Source organism: Gordionus sp. m RMFG-2023, chromosome 4 (genome assembly GCF_954871325.1).
Source record: "Gordionus sp. m RMFG-2023 chromosome 4, tfGorSpeb1-WG-v2, whole genome shotgun sequence".
Classification (NCBI taxonomy): domain Eukaryota; kingdom Metazoa; phylum Nematomorpha; class Gordioida; order Chordodea; family Parachordodidae; genus Gordionus; species Gordionus sp. m RMFG-2023.
This window is the reverse complement of record NC_088778.1, coordinates 24,591,344-24,613,998: the sequence shown is the minus strand read 5'-3', so window position 1 is coordinate 24,613,998 and position 22,655 is coordinate 24,591,344. Positions and strand designations below refer to the sequence as shown.

Below are 22,655 nucleotides of genomic sequence, written 5' to 3'. Positions count from 1 at the left end.
CAAGTAGACCTTTCTTTATAAATTCAAATCAAAAAATTGCAATATGATTATATTCGTTTTAATATATAATATTTATAATCAAATTTTTTCCTAAAATGAATTCTCTTATAACCAGCGGCGTCGCTAAGGGGCGGAGGGGCTCGAGCCCCCTGAAAAATTTGAATGGCCCCTGAAGAAATTTTTTTTTAATGACTTCTTAATACCCCCTTGAACTAAAAATAAATTTTTTTAATTGCTCACTGAACGATTTCTTTTATAATTCTATTGAGTAATATATAGATTTAATTTTATTATTTAAAAATTAATAAGGCTATCTAAATTTTTATTAAATGAATACTATTTTTATTATTAGATTAGATTAACATATAAAATATATTTTCGCTATGCCAACTTGCGATCATATTCTGTGTTAAAAATGGAATATCAATATCACTCACTAAATATTAATTTGGCATTAACAGTAGAAGCTTAATTGATTTTTATTATTTAAATTATTATATAACCCTAATTAAAAAAATATAATCATTTATTAATGAAAATTAACAAATTTAATATTGCAATTAGCCGAGTTTAACATCACTAATCAACTATATTATTGATTTTAAAATATAATTATCATGTCTCTTTCTAAAATTATTTACAAGATCCAAATCCAAATAAGTATAAGAGATTTATTTATAAAAAGTATAGACATATATTTTATAATCCTCTATTATATATAATTATTTATAAAATATTAGGTAAAATGCCAATTTTACATACGTATTTGACAGTTATATAATATATTACAGTTAATATTTTTAAAACTTTACTAATAAATGCTTTTGATAATAAATATAAGTAACAATTTGCATTCAACTATTTACCGCCATCTATTTATTTATAAATAATTTTAAAAATTAAACATTATTAATTATTCTGCAATAAACAATGACATATATAATACCTAGACTGACGATTCATTCATTAAAAGTGTACATAAATGCAAATCATGTGGAGACGCCATCTTGGTTACACTAATCATTATTAAAATTATAAACGAGAGCCTAATTTATTCCTATATCTGATGCAAACTTTATTAAAGAATTACCGGATCATCGAAATAATAAGACAGCAAGTTATCAATTTAATAGTAGTTTTTAACATGAGAATAATTACTATATGTGTTACCAAATGGCCGGTCCAGCTGATTTGCTTTTAACGACGTTTAAAAATGAATTTTAATGAATGAATCGTCAGTCTAGGTATTATCTATGTCATTGGCAATAAATGTAATAATTTGATAACTTTTCTACTCTTTTTTTACGTGATTTTATGAAAGCTATTTTTTTCTTTTTTGAAAAACAGTTTTGAGTTAAATTTTTAATACAAATATATTTTTGATATTATTACATATTTTAAGATATAATATACCAAGTAGAGATGGTGCGACAATAATATATAAAATTTTAATATCTTTAATGATATCACTCTGGTTCTTATTTTATAGTTACAAAATGTTTCATTTTTAATATGGCATCCTTGCAGTGTAAATAACTCAAGGTTTTAATATATTTGCATAATTTCTTCTAAAGATTTATAGTGTTTTTGTTTCATCAATTTATCTAAACATAATAAATTCTGATATGGGTTACCATCATGGGTGTCATGGCTATGTAAATTAACCAGCATCTATTATTTGTGTGGCTATGTAATTTAAGATTAGTACTACAGCTGCTGAGAGCATATGATTGCATATTTTAGATAAGCAATAATGGTCTACTGTGTAGTCGTTTATATATCATAAAAAATGGAAGATAATCTTTTATAAATTTAATATCTCACAATAATTTTCTCGATTACTTTACATCATGTAAGAGGAAGCTCTAACTCCCATATTGTTTTATGATTTGGATTGGTCGTTTATATTCTCTTCTTCGAGAATTGTTGATTTGGTAAAGCCTATAAATTTCTTCTTATTAGTCCATTCTATAAAACAGTGTCTACTGTAATAAATAGATTTTGTATTATAAAAATATTATTTTTATATATGTTTAATTATTTTTATGCTAGTTTATTTTGTATGCAAAATATAATAAATGACAAAATATGAATTTCAGAATAATTGTTTAGAGTTAGCAAATTTTAAAAAAGTATGATATATTAATATAAAACCCGGCCGAAGGCCGGGTAAAAGAGGAAAATTGAGGGTATAAGGGCGAAACCCCCATAAAAATTTTTTAGTTGAGCCCCCTGAGATTGTAAAGGCTAGCTACCCCTGCTTATAAGATTTATATAATTTTTGTATAAACTCTTAAAATATATGCAATTAATGTATTTTATTTTAATGAAAGTACTGTGCATTATTTATATTTTGATAATATTGTTATATTTTTTATTGTTAAATTACATTTTTTTTAAATAGAGTTTTTATACAATAAAATTTTTAATATTATAATCTGTATTAAATATTTATATTTTGAAATTTATTTTAAATAATTAAAATAAATACATGATTAAATAAAGGAATGTTATTTATGCTGAAGTTATAATAAATCAATCTATAATAAAATACTCCCTAAAATTTTGTTACATGCAAATATTTAAAATAATTTTATTAAAGCCTAATAAGAAATTGAGTGTTCATAGGTTTGAGTGTTTCGCCCTCCAAAGATTTTTAACCCCCCCCCTCCCCATGAGGATATAATAACTACACCACTGACTTATTAGTATAATTAATCAATATAATATCTATCACAAATGTTGTACTTAACTCCAAATTCTGCTCCCTTTTTTATAAAAGCTATCGACGCCCCCAAATAATATATTTTTTTTTTATATGATGACATATGGAAATATTTGAGAGCTTTCAAATATCATATGAACTTCTGAATTTGATAATAATTTCATAATTTTTGTGATCGTTTTGGTATAATCATAAATTATAATATCCTGATGTCTATACAATACATTATGAATGCAAAGTTTTATAATTTACATAATTAAGTTCTATCATTTAATTAGAATTTACAAAGATCTGATGTCAACAGCTATACTCATAGCTTTATTAACTTATTTTCTAATACCATTGGCTTTTAAATACTATATTCCTCTTTCAAGAAGATTGATCTTTTTAAATACAAGTGATTTATAATTATGTTTTACAAATTTATTTATGTTTAATAGTACATTGGCCTCCCTTTGTAAATTTTAACTTTCCTGATAAATTAGGTTTATTAGGGACACAAAATTATAATATTAATGTTGGACAAAATATTACTATAGGATTATGGTATGAAATTTGAAAAAATTAAATATATTTTAAATAAAGGCACACATTACCAGAGGACATGTTACCTTTATATAAAAAAGATACCCACTCCTATAATTATTTAAACTCTGGTCATCCTATTATTTTATATTTACATGGAAATGCTGGAACAAGGTATTAAAATTATATAACTTTATGAATTATTTTTATCTATTAGAGCTGGATGGCATCGTATTATGTTATATAAAATTCTCTCAAAAATGAATTTTCATATTATATCATTTGATTACAGAGGTGAGTAGATTTATAAATTCTGAGCAAAATTTTTGATTTCTTATAATACTTTATTTTATTTTCACATTTTTTTCAGGGATTTTATTTACAATGATTAACTACTTTGTACTTATTTATTTTTTTATTATAAAAAGTTTTGTATAAATTAGTAAATTATTTTGAAAGATATTAGATCATCACTTATTTTGATTAAAAAATAATAATGGAGGGCAATAGTATTTGAAGTTATATTTTTAGCAGTGAAAATAGGCTGACATAATTATTTTTATATTTTTATAAAAAAAATATGTAAATTACTAAATTTGAACTAAAAAATGAAATAAAAATATATGAATGTTCATTTTGGCTCAAGTTATAAATATACTTATTTTATTTTTCTCTTAAAATGAGTAAAGGTTTTGGGGATTCTATTGGTACCCCAACAGAAAAGGGTGTTCTAGATGATGCAAAATATGTATATAGTTGGATTAAACATCATAGTGGAAATAATCCAATAATATTGTGGGGACATTCACTGGGGAGTGGGTATATATTTAAAAATGATTACCTTTTTAAAATTCTACAAAAAATTTTGTAGTGTTACAACTAAATTAGCAAGATTTCTTAATGATAATGAAGGTAAATACTTTTTTTATATTTTTGAGATTCCTATTTTATATTGAAGAAAAGTAAATATATTATTTCTTTATCTGTCTTATTTCTCTTTTTCATATCATTTATATAACATTTTTAAAGTAAAACTAAAATGAAAATATAATTTGAAAGTAAAACTAAAATAAAGAGTAAATAATACATGTTACAATTTATATAATTCAACATATATCATAAATCAATTTACATTATAAATTTTTTAGCATATTTAATTGAACTGATTATTTATTTGGCAAAATCAAATCTCTTAAGCTTACAAACCAGCAGCTGTTATATTAGAGGCACCTTTTACAAATATTGAAGAAGCAGCTTCAAGGCATCCATTTAGTAGAGTATGTGATTTTATTTTTATAGAGAAGAACATTTGTCAGGGTTTGAAAAGATTTTTTTGCCCAAAATTTGAGCAAAAAAATTCTAAATTAAAGATCACAAAATTCAAGATTTTTTTTTTAAAGATCAAAAAAATTTTTAGTTTGTGATTTCATAAAAGATTTTAAATGCATAAAAGTCACAAAAGATTTATTTATAAAATATTTTTAGGGAAAAGGATTTAATTTTAGATGAAATTTGATCTTATTCTTAGAAATATCTTCAAACATCAAAAATCTTTAAATATTTTTTTATTATTTCAAACTCTGGAGGGCAAATTAAAAGTATCAAGTTACTATAAACAAAATAATTAGATTAATAAGTAGTTCCTTCTCTATCACAATGCTAAATAAAACATAAAATTAACCTATCCAAAACCCTCCCATAATTTAAACTTTTATTTTGTTTGTTAGCATGGGCCTTTCCCTGTCTTCTGATTTCCCATGGCTGCATAAGTGACATTACTTCTTGTGTGCATGGATAACTGTGGCCTAACCAAAAAGGTAGATGGGACTTATCATAATTATCCTTAATTTTTGTTTCCCAGTTTGATGGGTTTGTGAAAACTAAGCACTTATTGTATATTCAATGAATAGGGTTAGATGCTTACACATATTTGTGATATGGAGAGTGGAACTTTTTATTTAAATATGAATTAAACAGCACATTATTTATATTGGAATTGTTACCATTTTATAAAAGATGTGATTTATATTTATACTTGAAAAACTCAACCCTCATTTGGCCCACTAAGAATCTGTGCACAAGTTGCCCAGTTTGGCCCATTATATTTTTTTCAAAAATTTACTCAATGACAAAAAACACAAAATGAAACAAGAGGGGTTCAAATATTAATTATATCAGAAAAATTACTAAGACTAAATTCTACTATAAGGCTAAACTCAGAATGCAAACTATCAAATTAAATGCTAGGCAAACTAATTTTCGGATCTATATCTTTATTAAATAAAACTATTATCAAATTACAAGGGTCAAAAATTAAAGGCGCAAAATATTATCATAATTTAAAAAGGTTTTATTACCATAAAAAAAGGTTATCAAAAATTTAAAAGTCACAAAAAATATAAAAATCGAAAAATCATAAAAATTAAAAAAGTGTTTCTTTGTTCAAAAAAATATCAACAAAAATCTTTGTCAGAAATGACTGACATTTCATTAATTAAAAACTAATATATTTATAAAATTGATTGACATTTCTACTAAAATAAGTATCATTTATGACATGCCACCCCTTTATGGGCTGTGGCACGCCAAATAACAAAAAAAAAAATATAAATTTAAAAGGTGTCTGGGTGCAGCGGACCTTTTGTGGAGCCTTCAGGAGAGTAACTGATTCTCCCACAAGTCCATGTCATCTATACGTGTAGCTTCCGCAGAAAAAGCTGACGTCGTCGGCGTAGGTCCTTGAATGTTATCGACCGTTCGCTGGAGAATGTTGTCAATGGGGGGGTTTGACGTGCTGCTGGAACTTCCGCTGGAGGTACCATTCAGGGCACCCCTGTTGGCTGACGGCGCTTGTCGTATGGGAGCGCATGGAGCTGTTCCCCGCGTGGAGTCCTCCCCTCTCCTTCGATATTGCCTGGTTGATCGCCCAATGGTGTTGTCATTGATAGGGGCTAGAGGCGATCGCCCGTCTCTTCCTAAGATTGGGCACTGGCTTCGAATATGGTCATTGCTTCGACAATGGAAACATTTCTTGATACGGGGACCTCCAGACATCATCGAATTATCTAGTACCATCGTGGTTGGTATCGTCATACCGGTATTCTTGGGGATCAAGGTAATTTGAATGTAGCAGGACCCTAGATCGACTAATCGACTGGTAGTTTCCATGGGTCTTATCGTCTGGAATATGTGGAGATCAGCTGCAACGGGAGATTTATTTTAAATTTTCTTTGAAAAATTTTAATTTTTAATATAAAATTAATTCGCTTTAACTTATTTTTTAAAAAAAAATTTTTATTTTTAATATAAAATTAATTTAAAAAATTTTAAATTTTTAATATAAATTAATTTACTCTTTTTTTTTTTTGTAAAAATATTTTATTTTAAAACAAAATTTAATGAGGATATACCAAAATAAAGGCATATATATATTGTGTACATTGTTGCCCATAAACAAAAATAATTAATAACCAAAAACAAAAACGACAATTTCAAAATAATTTATTCTCACTCCTACTTATAGGATGTAAACTAGATGAGGCACACACATGTTTATTCATAAACTTTTCTTATTATTTTTTTTTTAAAACCAAACTGTCTCTTACCCTGGCAACTGGCCAGACAAAACAAATTTTCTTTTAAACAAAAATATTCACCAACCTTACCAATATCATAAACAAATTTTCTTTTAAAACAAAAACATCCACCAACCTTACCAATATCATAAAAATCTTCTTATTCTTTAAAACAGTCATCTGACTGTAAAAACAGATAATAGACGACACACCATTTCTTTTCTATAACATTTTTTAAAAAAAACTTTCTATTCATTTAATGAAAGACAAAGACAAAACTTGTCTTTTCCATCACCACAATATACAAACATGTTTTTATTACTTTGAAAACCAAACTTTATTTAATACAAGACAACATTAACACAAATCTTCATTTGACAAAACAGACAAAGACATTCCTTAACGAACCAAACCGAAGAAAACTTTCCATATCATTACCATGTTGATAAATTTATTAAACCCGTCTATATTGACCTATTTTTAATATGACCAAATATATTAAGAACCCGATTTTATTAAACTCATCTAAATTGAATTATGCTTTTCACTGAAATTGACCAACAATCCGTTTATATTGACCTATTTTCAATACGACTAAATATATTCGGAAACCGAACCCATATGAACCCCAAACAAATAAGACGCTTCCTATTTATCCCAATCTCATATGATCGTGGTGACGAACCACGGTCACCCCTGTTATTAACAAAATTTCACTTAATTTCGAACCCCGGTTCAATATGACCCGACCCTTTTCCCATCTGGTTGCCCGACTGTCGAACAATCGGGCCCAAACCTTTTGTCCCACGGCAAACCGTACCTCTAATTTTACTTCCATTGAGGTAATAGTCTTCTTCTTTGGTTTTAAGAAATCCAAAGGACCCCGTGTTCGCCTACCTAAAAATAACTCGACAGGCGTAACTCCCTCTCGATTACGAGAATTGAGGTAATAGAATTGAGACATGTAAGCCTCCTCTTTATGTGCTCCAGCCTTTTTGATCCAATTTTTAACAATGGCTGTCTGGAGGTCCCCGTATCAAGAAATGTTTCCATTGTCGAAGCAATGACCATATTCGAAGCCAGTGCCCAATCTTAGGAAGAGACGGGCGATCGCCTCTAGCCCCTATCAATGACAACACCATTGGGCGATCAACCAGGCAATATCGAAGGAGAGGGGAGGACTCCACGCGGGGAACAGCTCCATGCGCTCCCATACGACAAGCGCCGTCAGCCAACAGGGGTGCCCTGAATGGTACCTCCAGCGGAAGTTCCAGCAGCACGTCAAACCCCCCCATTGACAACATTCTCCAGCGAACGGTCGATAACATTCAAGGACCTACGCCGACGACGTCAGCTTTTTCTGCGGAAGCTACACGTATAGATGACATGGACTTGTGGGAGAATCAGTTACTCTCCTGAAGGCTCCACAAAAGGTCCGCTGCACCCAGACACCTTTTAAATTTATATTTTTTTTTTGTTATTTGGCGTGCCACAGCCCATAAAGGGGTGGCATGTCATAAATGATACTTATTTTAGTAGAAATGTCAATCAATTTTATAAATATATTAGTTTTTAATTAATGAAATGTCAGTCATTTCTGACAAAGATTTTTGTTGATATTTTTTTGAACAAAGAAACACTTTTTTAATTTTTATGATTTTTCGATTTTTATATTTTTTGTGACTTTTAAATTTTTGATAACCTTTTTTTATGGTAATAAAACCTTTTTAAATTATGATAATATTTTGCGCCTTTAATTTTTGACCCTTGTAATTTGATAATAGTTTTATTTAATAAAGATATAGATCCGAAAATTAGTTTGCCTAGCATTTAATTTGATAGTTTGCATTCTGAGTTTAGCCTTATAGTAGAATTTAGTCTTAGTAATTTTTCTGATATAATTAATATTTGAACCCCTCTTGTTTCATTTTGTGTTTTTTGTCATTCACAGTATTGGCTTTCAAATCCTCCCAATTGGTAGGACCCCCTTTTAAAATATAAGACAGAGAACGCACTAAGGCCTTCTCTCTATCACTTATACTAATATTTATTTCCGGGTCCGCACAGTCAGAACCCAACCTGGACAAAATATCCGGCAAATGATTCTCTTTGCCCCGACGATATCTAACTTCCACGTTAAAACTTCCCACTAATAACAACCAACGTTGTAACCGGGGAGATAGCATTAACTCCCTATTATCCTTTCGGAATAGGTGGATTAATGGCTTATGGTCAGTAAAAATTTCAAATTTTTTACCAATCAAATATTCACGGCATTTCGTCAAACCGAAAATCACGGCCAAGGCCTCCTGTTCAATCACCGAATATCTCGTTTCGACATCCCTAAAAACTCGGGGAAAAAAAGGATGGGTCTTTCCACACCATCAATTACATGTAATAAGGCTCCTCCAACACCTTTGTTGGAGGCATCAACCGCTAAAATAATTTCTAAATAATTGTTGAAACAGACTAAAATTGGCTCTTCCCCAATTTTTCCCTTTAAAATTTCAAATGCTTCTTGTTGCTCTACTTTCCAATCGAAATGAACACCCTTTTTTAATAACTCATATAACGGGGCAGCTACCTTCGCAAAATCCTCTATAAAACGATGATAGTAATTTACCATACCCAAAAAGGACTGCACTTCAGCCTTATTATTGGGCTGCTTCAAATTTAATATATTTTTCAAATTTTTTTTTAATGGCTTCACCTCAATCCCATTTATTTGATGGCCTAAATATTCGACCTCCATTACACCCAAAAGGCTTTTCTCTTTGCTGGCTCTCAAGCCTTTATCATGAATTCTTTTAAAAACTTCCTCCAGACGATGGTTATGCTGCTCAGGCGTTATCCCTGTAATTAGCACATCATCCATGTAATAAAATACACCCTCTAATCCTTGAAAAACGGACGCCATGGTTCGCTGAAAAATAGGCGCTGACACACTCAACCCAAATGGTAATCTACAAAAAGCGAACAGCCCTTTGGGAGTCGTGATCGTCAATAATTTACGAATCTCCTCCCTCAAAGGTAATTGTAAATAGGCTGACGAAAAATCAACCTTTGAAAAATATTTCGCTCCCTTCAACTGGGCCAAAATTTCCTCAATTCGGGGTAAAGGATATTTAACCTCTACTACCCATCGATTAACGGTTACTCTGAAATCAGCACAGAGTCTCAATTTACCATTTGATTTCTTAACCGGTACCAACGGGGTTGCCCATACACTATATTCCACTGGAACAATGATACCATCTTTAACCCATTGATCCAATTCTTCGTCAATTTCCTTTTTCCATTCAAAAGGGACTCGACGACACGCTAGGAAAATAGGTGCAAATCCTTCCCTTAATTTTATATCTACTTGATAATCATTAAGACAACCTAATTTGTCTTCGAAAATTATTTCATACTTCTTCATTAAACGAGATATATTTTCACTCATTTTATGTAATTCAGGAATACCAATAGCCACCACTGGGGTTTTATCCATGCTAATGTTGTTTTCCACCATTAATTCCGTGGACTTTACATACCTATCAGAATTATGGGTTGAATCATTTTGCTTTATGGTTAAATCCTTCCCTTCTATTTCACAGATATTTTTTCGAGCGTTATAAGCAATATTTTGGTCTTTCTGGTTAATTATGGCCGAACCATTATGTAGGGCAAAAATATTCCAATAATTACTGAAAGGACCTAACTGAACAATCCAATCCCACCCCATGATGGTTTCCACATCTTTCTTTACTACCCATAAATCTAGGAAAAATGTGGTATCATGAAGAATTACGCCCAATTTAGTTTTTCCCAAAACTATTATCTCAGACCCATCAAATTGTCTGACACACATAGATTCTTTCTCAAGCTTACCTTTAGGCCAATACTTAAAATAATTTCTTCGAGACATTATAGAAATGCTAGCCCCTGTGTCGAACAACATGTCAATATCCCTCGAGTCAACTCTTACGATAACTCTTGGACAAGGACGAGGTTCGACTAATCTCTCAGTCATTAAAATATCATATGTTTTAATTGACTGATCAATATTAATCTCATTTGAAACATCAGTTTCATGAGAATTCCCATTTGAACATAAATTCAACTCGGAATTTAGTGGTTCCTTAACCATATTCATATTCTTTTTTGCAATATAACTGGGATATTTTTCCCATCTGAAAGCATTAACATTCCTTTCATTGGAATATTTGACAATACCCCTAGGATATTTATCCCATTTAAAATCATTAGAATCTTTATTATTTTTATCATCATGAATAAAAAAATTTCGGTTATAATCATGGTTATTTACTTTATTATCATTTTTCCATCCCGATCTCCTACCTACTATATGATTACATTTGCAATCATATAGTCAATTTTTGATACAGTTTATGGCTACATGTCCCGGTTTGTTACATTTAAAACACAAACGGGATTTGCCATAATTCGGTCGTAAAACATCAAATTTAATCGTGTTAGTACCAGAAATTTTTCTAACATTAGAATTTTCTAATGCCAGTTTCCTTAACGGAAAACCTTCACGAAAATTTTGTTCTTGGACTACGCAGGTCTCTACCTTGTGACCAACATACCCACAGCGGGTACATTTCAAATCTTCTAAAATTTTCTTATGACCTGAAAAGCCATTTTTTCCCATGAAAATATTTTTTTCATTTGTCCATGTCGGCCCACGTATTTGTCCTTTATTAATATTACTATTCGTAATCACCAACGTATTTATATCTTGATATATAATCTTAATCACTTCTTTTAATTCTTTCAATTCCTGGAGGATAACTATAGATCTCTCCACACTATCCAAACGGTCATCGTTATTATCTTTCATCGTTTCCACCTTTTCAGGTCTGCCGTTCTTGATTTCATTTAAAATTCCATTTAAACTACTTTCCAAGACCGCAATCTTTTCCCAACAATCAGCCGACACCGGAGTGTCTAATTTCCAATTACCATATACCTTGGTCGCAACCAGCGTACATTTTCCAAACAAAAATTTTATCATAATATGTAACACATACAGTAGGACCAACAATAAAATTGTCACTACGGCATTATTTACATCAAATTTATCAACCATTTGATACACACTTTGATAAGTAATACTCGGATACTCCGAAATTTTATCAAATACGCTAGGCTCAATATCAAAATTAAATATAAAGCCCATCTCATTATATGAAAAATTTATATTACTTTAAAACGGCCGTGTTAAATTTCTAAAAATTTACACAAAAAGGTGATTGCGTTGTGTTCTGAGGCAAGATACAAAATATAAAATAAAATATTTTCTTTTACCTTGAAATACCGAATAACCCTGGAATCGAAACAATCCTGGTGGTCTCGGTCACCAATGACAAAAAACACAAAATGAAACAAGAGGGGTTCAAATATTAATTATATCAGAAAAATTACTAAGACTAAATTCTACTATAAGGCTAAACTCAGAATGCAAACTATCAAATTAAATGCTAGGCAAACTAATTTTCGGATCTATATCTTTATTAAATAAAACTATTATCAAATTACAAGGGTCAAAAATTAAAGGCGCAAAATATTATCATAATTTAAAAAGGTTTTATTACCATAAAAAAAGGTTATCAAAAATTTAAAAGTCACAAAAAATATAAAAATCATAAAAATTAAAAAAGTGTTTCTTTGTTCAAAAAAAATATCAACAAAAATCTTTGTCAGAAATGACTGACATTTCATTAATTAAAAACTAATATATTTATATATTTATAAAATTGATTGACATTTCTACTAAAATAAGTATCATTTATGACAAGCCTTATAATTTTTTTCTAAAGTTTAACGAAATGTCAGGTTGGCCCATTAAAATTTTGCAAAAAAGCTGTCCCAACAGTTAAAAATTTTTGCACCCATTCTCTGGCCAGTTTTAATATCTATATCTAATTTTTCTACAATGTCAATTATTGCTCTTTTTAACCTTAACCAGATTTAATATAATTCCTATGACATATAAGTTAAAATACTTCAGTCTTAAATGTTTTTGCGCAATTGCATATGCAGTAAAGGATTTGTGCTATGCATTCTCAAAAATCGACATTAGAGATCACATAAAAAGTTACCCCTGATTTAATGTTTACACAAATATTGGCATCTACAAAAAAAGTGCACGCCAAATCTTATATATTTCTTTTTAAATATAAGATTGTTTATGATTATATTATACTTTATTTTTTTAGATATACAGATATTTCCCTTGGTTTACCGGCTGTTTTTTGGAGCCTCTTCGACGTAACAAGATATATTTTAAGAGCGACATTAAGTATATCAAAAATGAATAATTTTGTTATTTTTTTGAAAAAATACACAACATTTGATATGATAGTCTTCAAGAAAATGAACCGATTCATTTGATATTCCTATTCGTTAGTCAAATAGAAAATGAACCGATTCATTTGATATTCCTATTCGTTAGTCAAATAGAAAATGAACCGATTCATTTGATATTCCTATTCGTTAGTCAAATAGAAAATGAGACAGGCTCAGGCTTAAATTTAAAAACCTGGGGCAGGTTTGAGCTTAAAATAGTTTTAGCTTCTTTTATTAAGATAAATGATAATTATAATTTCTCTGCTATTAGGACAAATGATTAATGAATATTTTATTTAATTTGTAAATATGGGTTTAGTTTATATTCAAATTAAAAAAATTCAAACTTAGCTCAGGGCCTTAAAATAAGAATTTTGACTTGAGCCAAAAGAAAGGTCTAATTTGATGGACTCCCATTCACAACCCCGTCATTTGCGAATAATTTGATTAATCGAACGAATCAATCGAAATTGAAATGGTATTAACAACACGGAAAAACGTCGTTAATATTTTTAACTGTGAGGAGGGGAGGGAAGCCTTTAAAAAAACTAAAATTAGCAAAAAAAAAGGGAAATCTATATCTGAAATTTAAAAGTGGGTATTGAAAAATCAAAAAGAAGATTAGAAGAGAGGGATTCTCCAAACTTATAAGGATGTTTGAACACCCTACTTCCCTAACAATGCCACTGGTGTTCTTAAGTGGCTAACCCAATATTTTGGCCAAAAAATATTGCACAAGCCTGAAGATTTTGCTCATAAATGACAGATAGGATTGGAGATATTAACGAAATCTCGAGGATTGGGTATTATTTTGGTGAAAATTTTAATTTAAACCTGCTATTGAGCCGTATAACCATATACACCATTGATAACATAATTTATATAAAATATTATGATTTTTAAGTAAGATGAATTTCCAAATTTAATGTAATTATTATTTTTTTTAAAATATATATATAAATTTATTAATCAAGTGTTAAATATATCGACAGTCCCTTGTTGATCATGCACGCTAAAGATGATAACGTTGTACCTTACGAGTTGGGATATAAAGTATTCATCCCCATATATTTTTTTATTTCTGCCAAGATTATACAATTAAGTTAATTTATTGGAGTTATTTGGATATTGATGTCATGTTTTTATGATCTATTTATAATTGTGAATTGACCTCTAGTATAATTAAAACTATGATTTTACTCTTTTTTTACAAAATGACATTTTTTTAGATATTTAAAATGGCACCCCCCTAATTCAATCATAATATTTATTGAAATTATATAAGCCTATATTATACAAAAACTCGTGATTTAATTTAAAGTATTATATTATTTATTTATATTGTAAAGTTACATCAAATCGCGAAGGAAAGTAAAAAGGATTCGAATATTCCGGTAATATTCTCGAGTTTTGAAGCAAAACTAAAGCTCGGTCATAAGCATATTCACTCAGCTCCCGACTTACCAGATATTATAAGGTTTGATTTTATTTATCAATTTGGATACTCGATTTTTTACGTATATAGTCAAGCATAGTTTTGTTAAATATCTTAACCTGGCTCAAGTTAATTTTTAGTCTCTGACTTAATTCATATATTCAAGCCTGCTTAAACCAATTTGCTGATTTTGCTTAACGAATTATTTTAGTTATATATATGGAAGAATTCTTATATTTTTCAATTGGGCCTATTATATTTTAATATTAGTGGATCATAGGTTACAAATAATAAAAAGAGACTAAGAACGAACCAAATTTGCAAATTAGTTTTGGCATGTTTCGGCCAAATAAATCGTGGCTGATTTTATTTGAGCTAGCACAAGTAAGTACCTAAAAACATTCCGAAATTAAATTGACTTGGTCAATTTTTATAATGTGTCTCGGACATTTACATATTATAACATTAATTACTTATTTTATGCCAGAAATCATACCTAATTTAATTTTTTTAAAAACCAATTTCAACGTTTTAGAATATACTTTCCAGCTCATTGGTATCCGTCTACCCTTGATTTTTAGCTTATATTAATTTTCAAATTCAAGATTATTATTCTCCTTTGAAAAAATAAATATATATGTGTCGCATTGGGATATGAAATCCATGGGAATTTGGAATTCTTCAATTTTATATCATGTACGGAAACCAGATTTTTAATTTTAAAAAGTCCTAGCATGTAGAATACATACCCTATAAGTTTTAGATAATTTTTCTATGAACATTTGTGTAATTTTTAAAATTTATATGAAAATCGAATATAAAAACGGATATAAATTATGAGAGTATTACAACTCTAGGCAATCCGAAACACAGTATTGGTACTTTGCACATTTTGAAATATATTGCCGTTCAAATCGGATATTTAAGATATAAAAAATCGCATACCGAATTCCATATTTCAATACGATATATATAATATATTAATTAGAATAAAAATTTATTTGAAATTTAATCCTCATAAATTATAAGGAAAATGTAAGGGTTTTGAAAAATATATTTAAGCGGTCAAAATTGTATGCCTTGTTAATCTACTTATTATTTAATTGATTTACCTAAGCATCTTTATTAATTAAATATTATTCCATATATTATTTATCTATCAGGAAGTTTATGGACACCCACGTTCTAAATAAAATAAAGGGATATTAGAAATGATTCTACAAAGATTAACAAATCAAAAAATAATATGGACTATCACTGTTTATATTTGTAGGCAATCGTGGTCAATTTTTTTTTAAATCCATATATTTATATGATATCTGAAATTCTTTCATTATTTCTAACTTATTTAATGATTTTTAAATATTATGTAATAATAAAATTAATATTTTATAACTAATATAAGAAATATTTTTAAATATTATATGGGTATATTATTTAATTTATAACAATTATGATATCATTCTTTTTTTTAATTACATACGATTCTATTTTATCCTAATTTAACTAGAGAAAATTTGGCTCATTATTCACTTTTTAAACTATATCAAATGCGATTTTGTATTATAATTTTTTTTAAAAAAAATTGAAATATCCTATATAAAATACGCGGATAATAGAGGAAGAGATGAATAAACTACTTATTTTTTTTAATGTTTATTTTTAAGAACTCAAATATATAATATATATTTGCCACTATATGCTTTCATTCAATATATCCAAATTTAGAAAATGTATTATAAAACCTCACTTCAGTCATGAAAATGTATATTTAACTTTTTAATGTTTTTATATATATATATATATTAATATTGTTATTTATAAATTAATATTGTTATTTATAAATTAATATTGTTATTTATAATTAATACTCCCAGTTCATCTAAAATATATTTATATTTTAAGAATTATATTATATTTTATAAATTAATTTATATATTATATTTTAATATCTTTTTGGATATTTTTGATAAATAAACAGTTTTATTAAAATTTTTAAGATTTTATTTGTAATTTCTTTGCAGCATGGACAATGGAACGGAACGTTGCAGGATAAAAAAAGAATGTCGTTGAGTATAATTTTGCAAAAAATGAACATATTTATAAAACATGAGTTAGTTTTTCATTTTTTTTTGCATTTTGTCAATTAACATTGAATTTAAATTGGTTCATTCAAGTATATTATGAAAAATTATCTTAAAAAAACTTTTTTCTTTTTGTAAATAAAAGAAAATGTATAAACAAAAGGTGTCAGAAGTAAGCGTTTAAAACGTAGGAGCTAATAAAGTCTGTATTTTATCTTACTATTCACCCATTTATTAATTTGTAGTATTAAGAGCTGAGCTGATATGCATAAATTTTAAATCTTGGTGATTTAACAGCGATTCAAGATATTTGGCACCGAAACCTCAAAAAATCTGTTTAATATTTTAATAAATTGCACAAAATAAAAGAAATATTAATATAAAATATGTGGTTTGCATCATGTCTCTTGAAATACTTAATACATTTTTTTATTTAGTGAGCTTTGTATGGCCTTATAAGGGCAGTATTGGCTGCAAAGGTCAGATCGGATAATTTGGCTTGATTATCTTGAACTCTACCTCCAGTTCTTAATCACTTCACTCAATTACAGCAAAGGTTCAGTTAATTATTGTCAAAGTACGTAATGACACTTAGCAGTGCCACTATTATAATCAATTTTACTAAAATGATTTGGAACCAAAACCGCCTCAAATTTAAGAACCGAAACAAAGGCTTTTTAGTCCAGGTTTGAAACTGAGTTATTTATTTTTTCTTCACCTCTAACCAATAGGTTTTTTCAATGATTCACCCATTGCAGGTTTTATAGCCATAACTTCAGGTAGAAAATTTTTTGTTTATAAGGGTCTTTAGATATATTAAATTGAATAAGCGTAAAGGGTTTTCAAAACATTTCCGATGCTATTAAATATAATTAAAAAAATATATTCAATATCTACTGGCTTATTTAGTGTGTATTATTAAATAGAAAAACGTTCTGTGAATTTTAATATAAAAGTATTATATGAATATCATTTAACATTCATACTAATGTGTCATAAAACATGATTTATTACAAGCAATAATGGGAATTTTCTGACGTTGTTGACAAAGAATTGAACTTTTAATTTTTTAAGTAGGACAAAATATAATTTTGTCGATGAAAGCGGAAAAATTATAAGAGCTAATTTAAAAAAAATGGTGCTTTTATCTTGCCTATCCAGGATAACCGAACTAAAGATTATTGTTCAACCTATATGAGTTACGTCGAACTCGTATAGGTCGCTGGAAGTCACTAATAAAAAAATCGCTAAGTTTTTATGTCACATGATCTAAATAATTTATAGGCTCACAAAAAGGCTAGGTGTTAGATGTTTCGTGCGTACTAAGCACCCATTGGAAATAATTAAAGGAAAACTTGTTTAATTTAAAAAATTTTGAGTCTGTCCAATTGAAAAGCTTCGAAATTTGAAACACCAATCATTTCGCCAGTGGCCTTCTTTTAACAATAAAATGTTAATTATAATTATGAAATCGGTTAGACGAAAATTTACAGATAGTGAAATTGTTATTTAAATCTATTTTTTGAAAATATAAAGTATAAAAATAAGGATCAGAATTATACATTGTATGATCTAAATTTTTAGGATAACTTTGAATTTGATTTTAATCAATAAATTTCTTATGATTTTTTTTTAAAAAAAAATAACATTTCAGGAAAGATAATGAAATATACGAGATTATGTTTCCACCACCCTGAGAATTTTTATTAAACAATATTTCTCGATTTTAACGTTTTTCCAGTTTTACTTTTAGCATCGAGAAACGCCGAAGATTCTAATCTCATTCTCAAAGTTTTCTGTGAAAAATAGCTCAACCTTGGAGAAATCTGAAAACTCATCTCACCCTTGGAGGTTTTCTTTGAAAAATAGCTTAACTTTGGAGAAAGTATAAAATGTTTATATCACACCTCAATGCTTAGCGGATCGCTTGTAGATCAAGACAATTGCCCAACTTTTATAATAGGAACTGTTTCAAAATAACAAATTTAATATAAAAACTGTGATTGCTTTTTTTTCTAAGATAAAACGTAGTTATTTGCCAATAATTACTATATATCATATAAAATTGTCCTTAAAATCTTCTTTTCTTTATTAGATAATTAATTTGTACTATTTTTTTTTTCTCATAAAAAAAAACATAAATCAAAAATAAGATAAAATCATTTATATTATAATAGTCTTATAAACCCCCTTAATACGAATTCTTCATTCGTTGGCTAAATTATTTTTTATGCTGATATATAAATTTTATAATTTAATCCAGTTCAACTTCGTTCGTATCTTTATTCAAATCCCCTATTCCTATTTGTCCGTGAAAAGTGTAATATTTGGAATTTGATAGTCCGTAAGCCACGCAAGCTCCCAGAGCACTCCTTCTTATATTCATATTACAACATGTTATCCATTCTTTATTTTCGCAATCGTAGCTTTCTACTAATGATATAGTCGTGTTTCCTTTTCGCCAGATACAATAATTAAAAAATCCAAATTAATTTTTTTTTTAAACTTTATTATACTAAATTAAAGGTTAATATACGTCGCATTTGGATCAGGTATCTTTCATATTTATATTATTTATTATGAGCTATTTTTAAATTTAGAAAGTCTGATTTGACTCGTAATAATATTCCAGCATATGTAGAGTGACCACTCTGTAAACCTTAGACAATATATCTTTCAATTTATATATGAAAAATTTATATAAAAATGAAAATAAATTTAGTGTGTTAAAATGTTATTGACAAATATTGTCTGAAATTCACGGTGTTGGTACTCTATACGTACTGAAGTATATTTCCAGTCAAATCAGATGTTTGATATTTAAATATCGCCCTCAATAATTGATTTAAAATTGAGAGATTTTGAATCTCCATGGATTCCATACCAATACCACATGTATAATATTGGTTACAAAATAAACCATTGAATCCTCCTATCGCGTACAAAAATCCTTCCATTTGAATCAACATGAAATTGCTTCTGGGGCAAAGCATGTTTGGTATTTCGACCCAATCCCCTTTTTCTAAATTGTAGTATTCACCTTATTGATTTATATATATATGTATATATATAATTGATTTCCAAAAATATTATTATTGTTTTGCAATATAATATTAACTTTAATTAACATATAAATTTGCATCACCCTGATTTTCGAAATATTAAACGATCAAGTCTAATGATTGATAAATAAATGTCAAAGTATATTAAGAGAGATGAAAATCCCCCCCCCCCCCACACACACATTTGCATTTTATCTTGAAGATTATAGAGATTTTTTCTTGATAATTGAACTAAATCCTTTAATATCTGAGTGAGGAATAGAAAGGTAAGTTAAAAATTTAGTGTTCTTACCAGAATTTAATCTGTTAGTCCCGTTAAAGCCTCCAACTACATATAAAATATTGTTGTGGGAAACGCATCTAACTCCGGTGCGTGGAGATAGCATGGGCCTTATCTCTATCCATTGCTCAAGATCCGTGTCTAGATATTCGGCGGTATTTGTTATTTCCTCACCGTTGAAGCCGCCCACCATAAATATTTTGTCTTGTTAATATTTTTTTAGTATATGTATTTGTACTACTATTATTAAATTAAAAATGAAATGTTATTGTTTTAAATCATAAGAATTATAATAAATTACAAATATTTAAGGAATTGCAATGTATTACCTACAATTTCAAAGCATTTAAAATTAAAAGGGATATAGGAAAGAACGATGTATATTACAAAAATAAATAAAAATAATTGGTAAAAAGTTTCCTTATAAATATTTAGTCAAATGTTTATCATCTTTAGACTGTCGATGTGTCCAACTCTTTATCATCTACTTAAAGACCCCAAAATTCTATAAAATAAATGCCTGTCGAACTGTTCTATATGTCAACAATTTTTATATGGTTGACCAAAACTTAACCCCTTTGATGAGGGACCACTTTAAAGGAGTTTTGCTATATATTTAAAATGGATAAACAATATTTGAAAGTTTAAATTAAAAATTTTTTTAAATAATATTAGGAAAATAACTTTTTATAGTAGCTGCACACGCATCGCTCCTTTGCCTGTGCATATCCTTGGGTAGCATAGTCCATTGATTATTAATCGGGTTATACTTTTCCCCAGATGCCATTCTTTGTACTCCATTATATCCACCTATGGCATATATGCGACCATTGTAACATGCCACGCTCACGTAACAGCGGGGTTTATGCATAGGAGCTACCAGTTTCCATTCTTCGGTCTCTGGATCAAAAGATTGAACCGTGCTAAAATAGTCCGTGCCATCGTAGCCACCTATAACATATATAAATCCATTTAGGAACACCATTCCATGGTATGCTGGCCTGGAGGTCGTAGGGTTTGATGTGCAAATAAACCATCTGTCTGATCTCGAATCGTAAGTTTCCATAAAATTAGTCGTGTTGCCGGTGCTCCAGCCTCCCATCGCGAAAATAATTTCGTGAGGGATTCTAAACAAATAGAAAATTGGAAAATATATTTATCTGATTTATAAAAAATATTATTTACCTAGGTCTAGCATATGAAAAATTAAATCCAACATCGTTCAACATTTGATTTTCAGACTCTTTAACATAAGACTGAGCATCCAATAAGTAGTTTTTAGACAAATCTGAATTCATGGCTTCTATATAGTACTCATTATGAGACAGTGTATTGGCGCAGTAATCGAAGGATAACAAACCTAGTCTGATGCACTTAATTAGCCTCGAGATACATTTTCTTCTCTGTTTAGGACTAACCTTGATCCACTTTATCAGGAGATCGAATGTTTTTTCTTCACTTTTGATGTTAAGGGCATCATCGCTCAAAAATTTGCACAGATCATCCTCGTTTAATTGCAAAAACTCTTGGCTGCCAATGGCTATTTCCACGAATCTGGACAATACATACTTTCTAATCAACTCCTCCGTACAGGGCAAATTGTATTTCTTGACCAAGGAATGGATACCCAAGGCGTTATGAGTGTGCAAGTTATCAATAAGGTAATCGCAACAGAGCTTAAGAACCCCGAAAACGTGATATTCATCAGCGTAACACAGCAACACCTCCACATTATAAAAGTCTATTTCCAGCTGGTAATTATAGGCATAGTTGATAAATATCTCCATGATGGAGGATGGAACGCTCTTGAATATTATCCTCATGACTTGTGATCCCTGGTGATTAGGTTTATTCTCCTGGAATATAGCTTTGAATATCGGGCTGATGGTGGCTAGAACGGCTTTGTGAGCTTTGTACTCTACCCCATTCTCGGTTTCTATGATAACATCAGAGAAGTTCCCATTTTCTTTGATATCGATAAATGATTCTCCTATGATTTCGTCAAATTTAACGTCTACATTTTCTTCCATGGATTTTATCTCTACCTTTTCCACCCCTTTTTTACAAACTCAGATTACGACGACAAAATTGGGGTTTCTCTTGATTCGCTTTGAAAATTAAGAGCATTAAGAAAATAGAAAATGTATTTTTTTTTTATATTAGATATTTACTATTGTGTTCTTTTCTTTCATTTTATATTTAAACATCACTTTCTATTTAAATAGATTTTAAAAAAATATACCAATCAAAATAACGCAATCACTGTAATAAAATGCTTAAATTCACAAAGTAAATACTATCGTTTAGAGATGTTTGTCGTTGTATCTCTTAATCATAATTCTGCCTATGGTAAATGATGGCTTAACGCTAGATCTGTTTAAATTATGTTCGTTACAATAAAAATGAAAAATAAAGATGTCGAACGATTTAGTACATCCATCCAGTCCCGATTATTTATTTAAATTTTCATATATATCATTTCCTGTTAAGAATTCTTAGGTTCGTTTGTGGCTCAAAAAAATTCAGCTAAGCAAACATTTTAACTTTTAATTACAAAATAAACAATTTATAATACTTTTGATTTGACCTGAGAGAAGTAAAAAAAACTTAAT

The 22,655-nt window shown here is 28.8% G+C and overlaps 2 protein-coding genes across 2 annotated transcripts; one reads left to right on the top strand and one right to left on the bottom strand.

The window, feature by feature from the left end:
- Positions 1 to 2,808: 2,808 nt before the first annotated feature.
- Positions 2,809 to 16,468, top strand: LOC135927861 (lysophosphatidylserine lipase ABHD12-like). The gene is made up of 12 exons (XM_065464087.1): positions 2,809 to 2,963; positions 3,004 to 3,122; positions 3,166 to 3,271; positions 3,311 to 3,424; positions 3,468 to 3,544; positions 3,940 to 4,069; positions 4,122 to 4,162; positions 4,448 to 4,527; positions 13,053 to 13,135; positions 14,157 to 14,235; positions 14,532 to 14,659; positions 15,781 to 16,468. Exons 1-12 carry the CDS (start codon positions 2,935 to 2,937, stop codon positions 15,824 to 15,826), a joined length of 1,032 nt encoding a protein of 343 aa, XP_065320159.1. The 5' UTR covers positions 2,809 to 2,934; the 3' UTR covers positions 15,827 to 16,468.
- Positions 16,469 to 18,894: 2,426 nt separating this feature from the next.
- LOC135927977 (kelch-like protein 10) lies at positions 18,895 to 22,160 on the bottom strand. Its single transcript, XM_065464272.1, has 5 exons — positions 21,229 to 22,160; positions 20,728 to 21,170; positions 20,056 to 20,247; positions 19,622 to 19,741; positions 18,895 to 19,155 (listed from the first exon to the last, which is right to left on the bottom strand). Exons 1-5 carry the CDS (start codon positions 22,071 to 22,073, stop codon positions 18,956 to 18,958), a joined length of 1,800 nt encoding a protein of 599 aa, XP_065320344.1. The 5' UTR covers positions 22,074 to 22,160; the 3' UTR covers positions 18,895 to 18,955.
- Between the last annotated feature and the right edge of the window lie 495 nt (positions 22,161 to 22,655).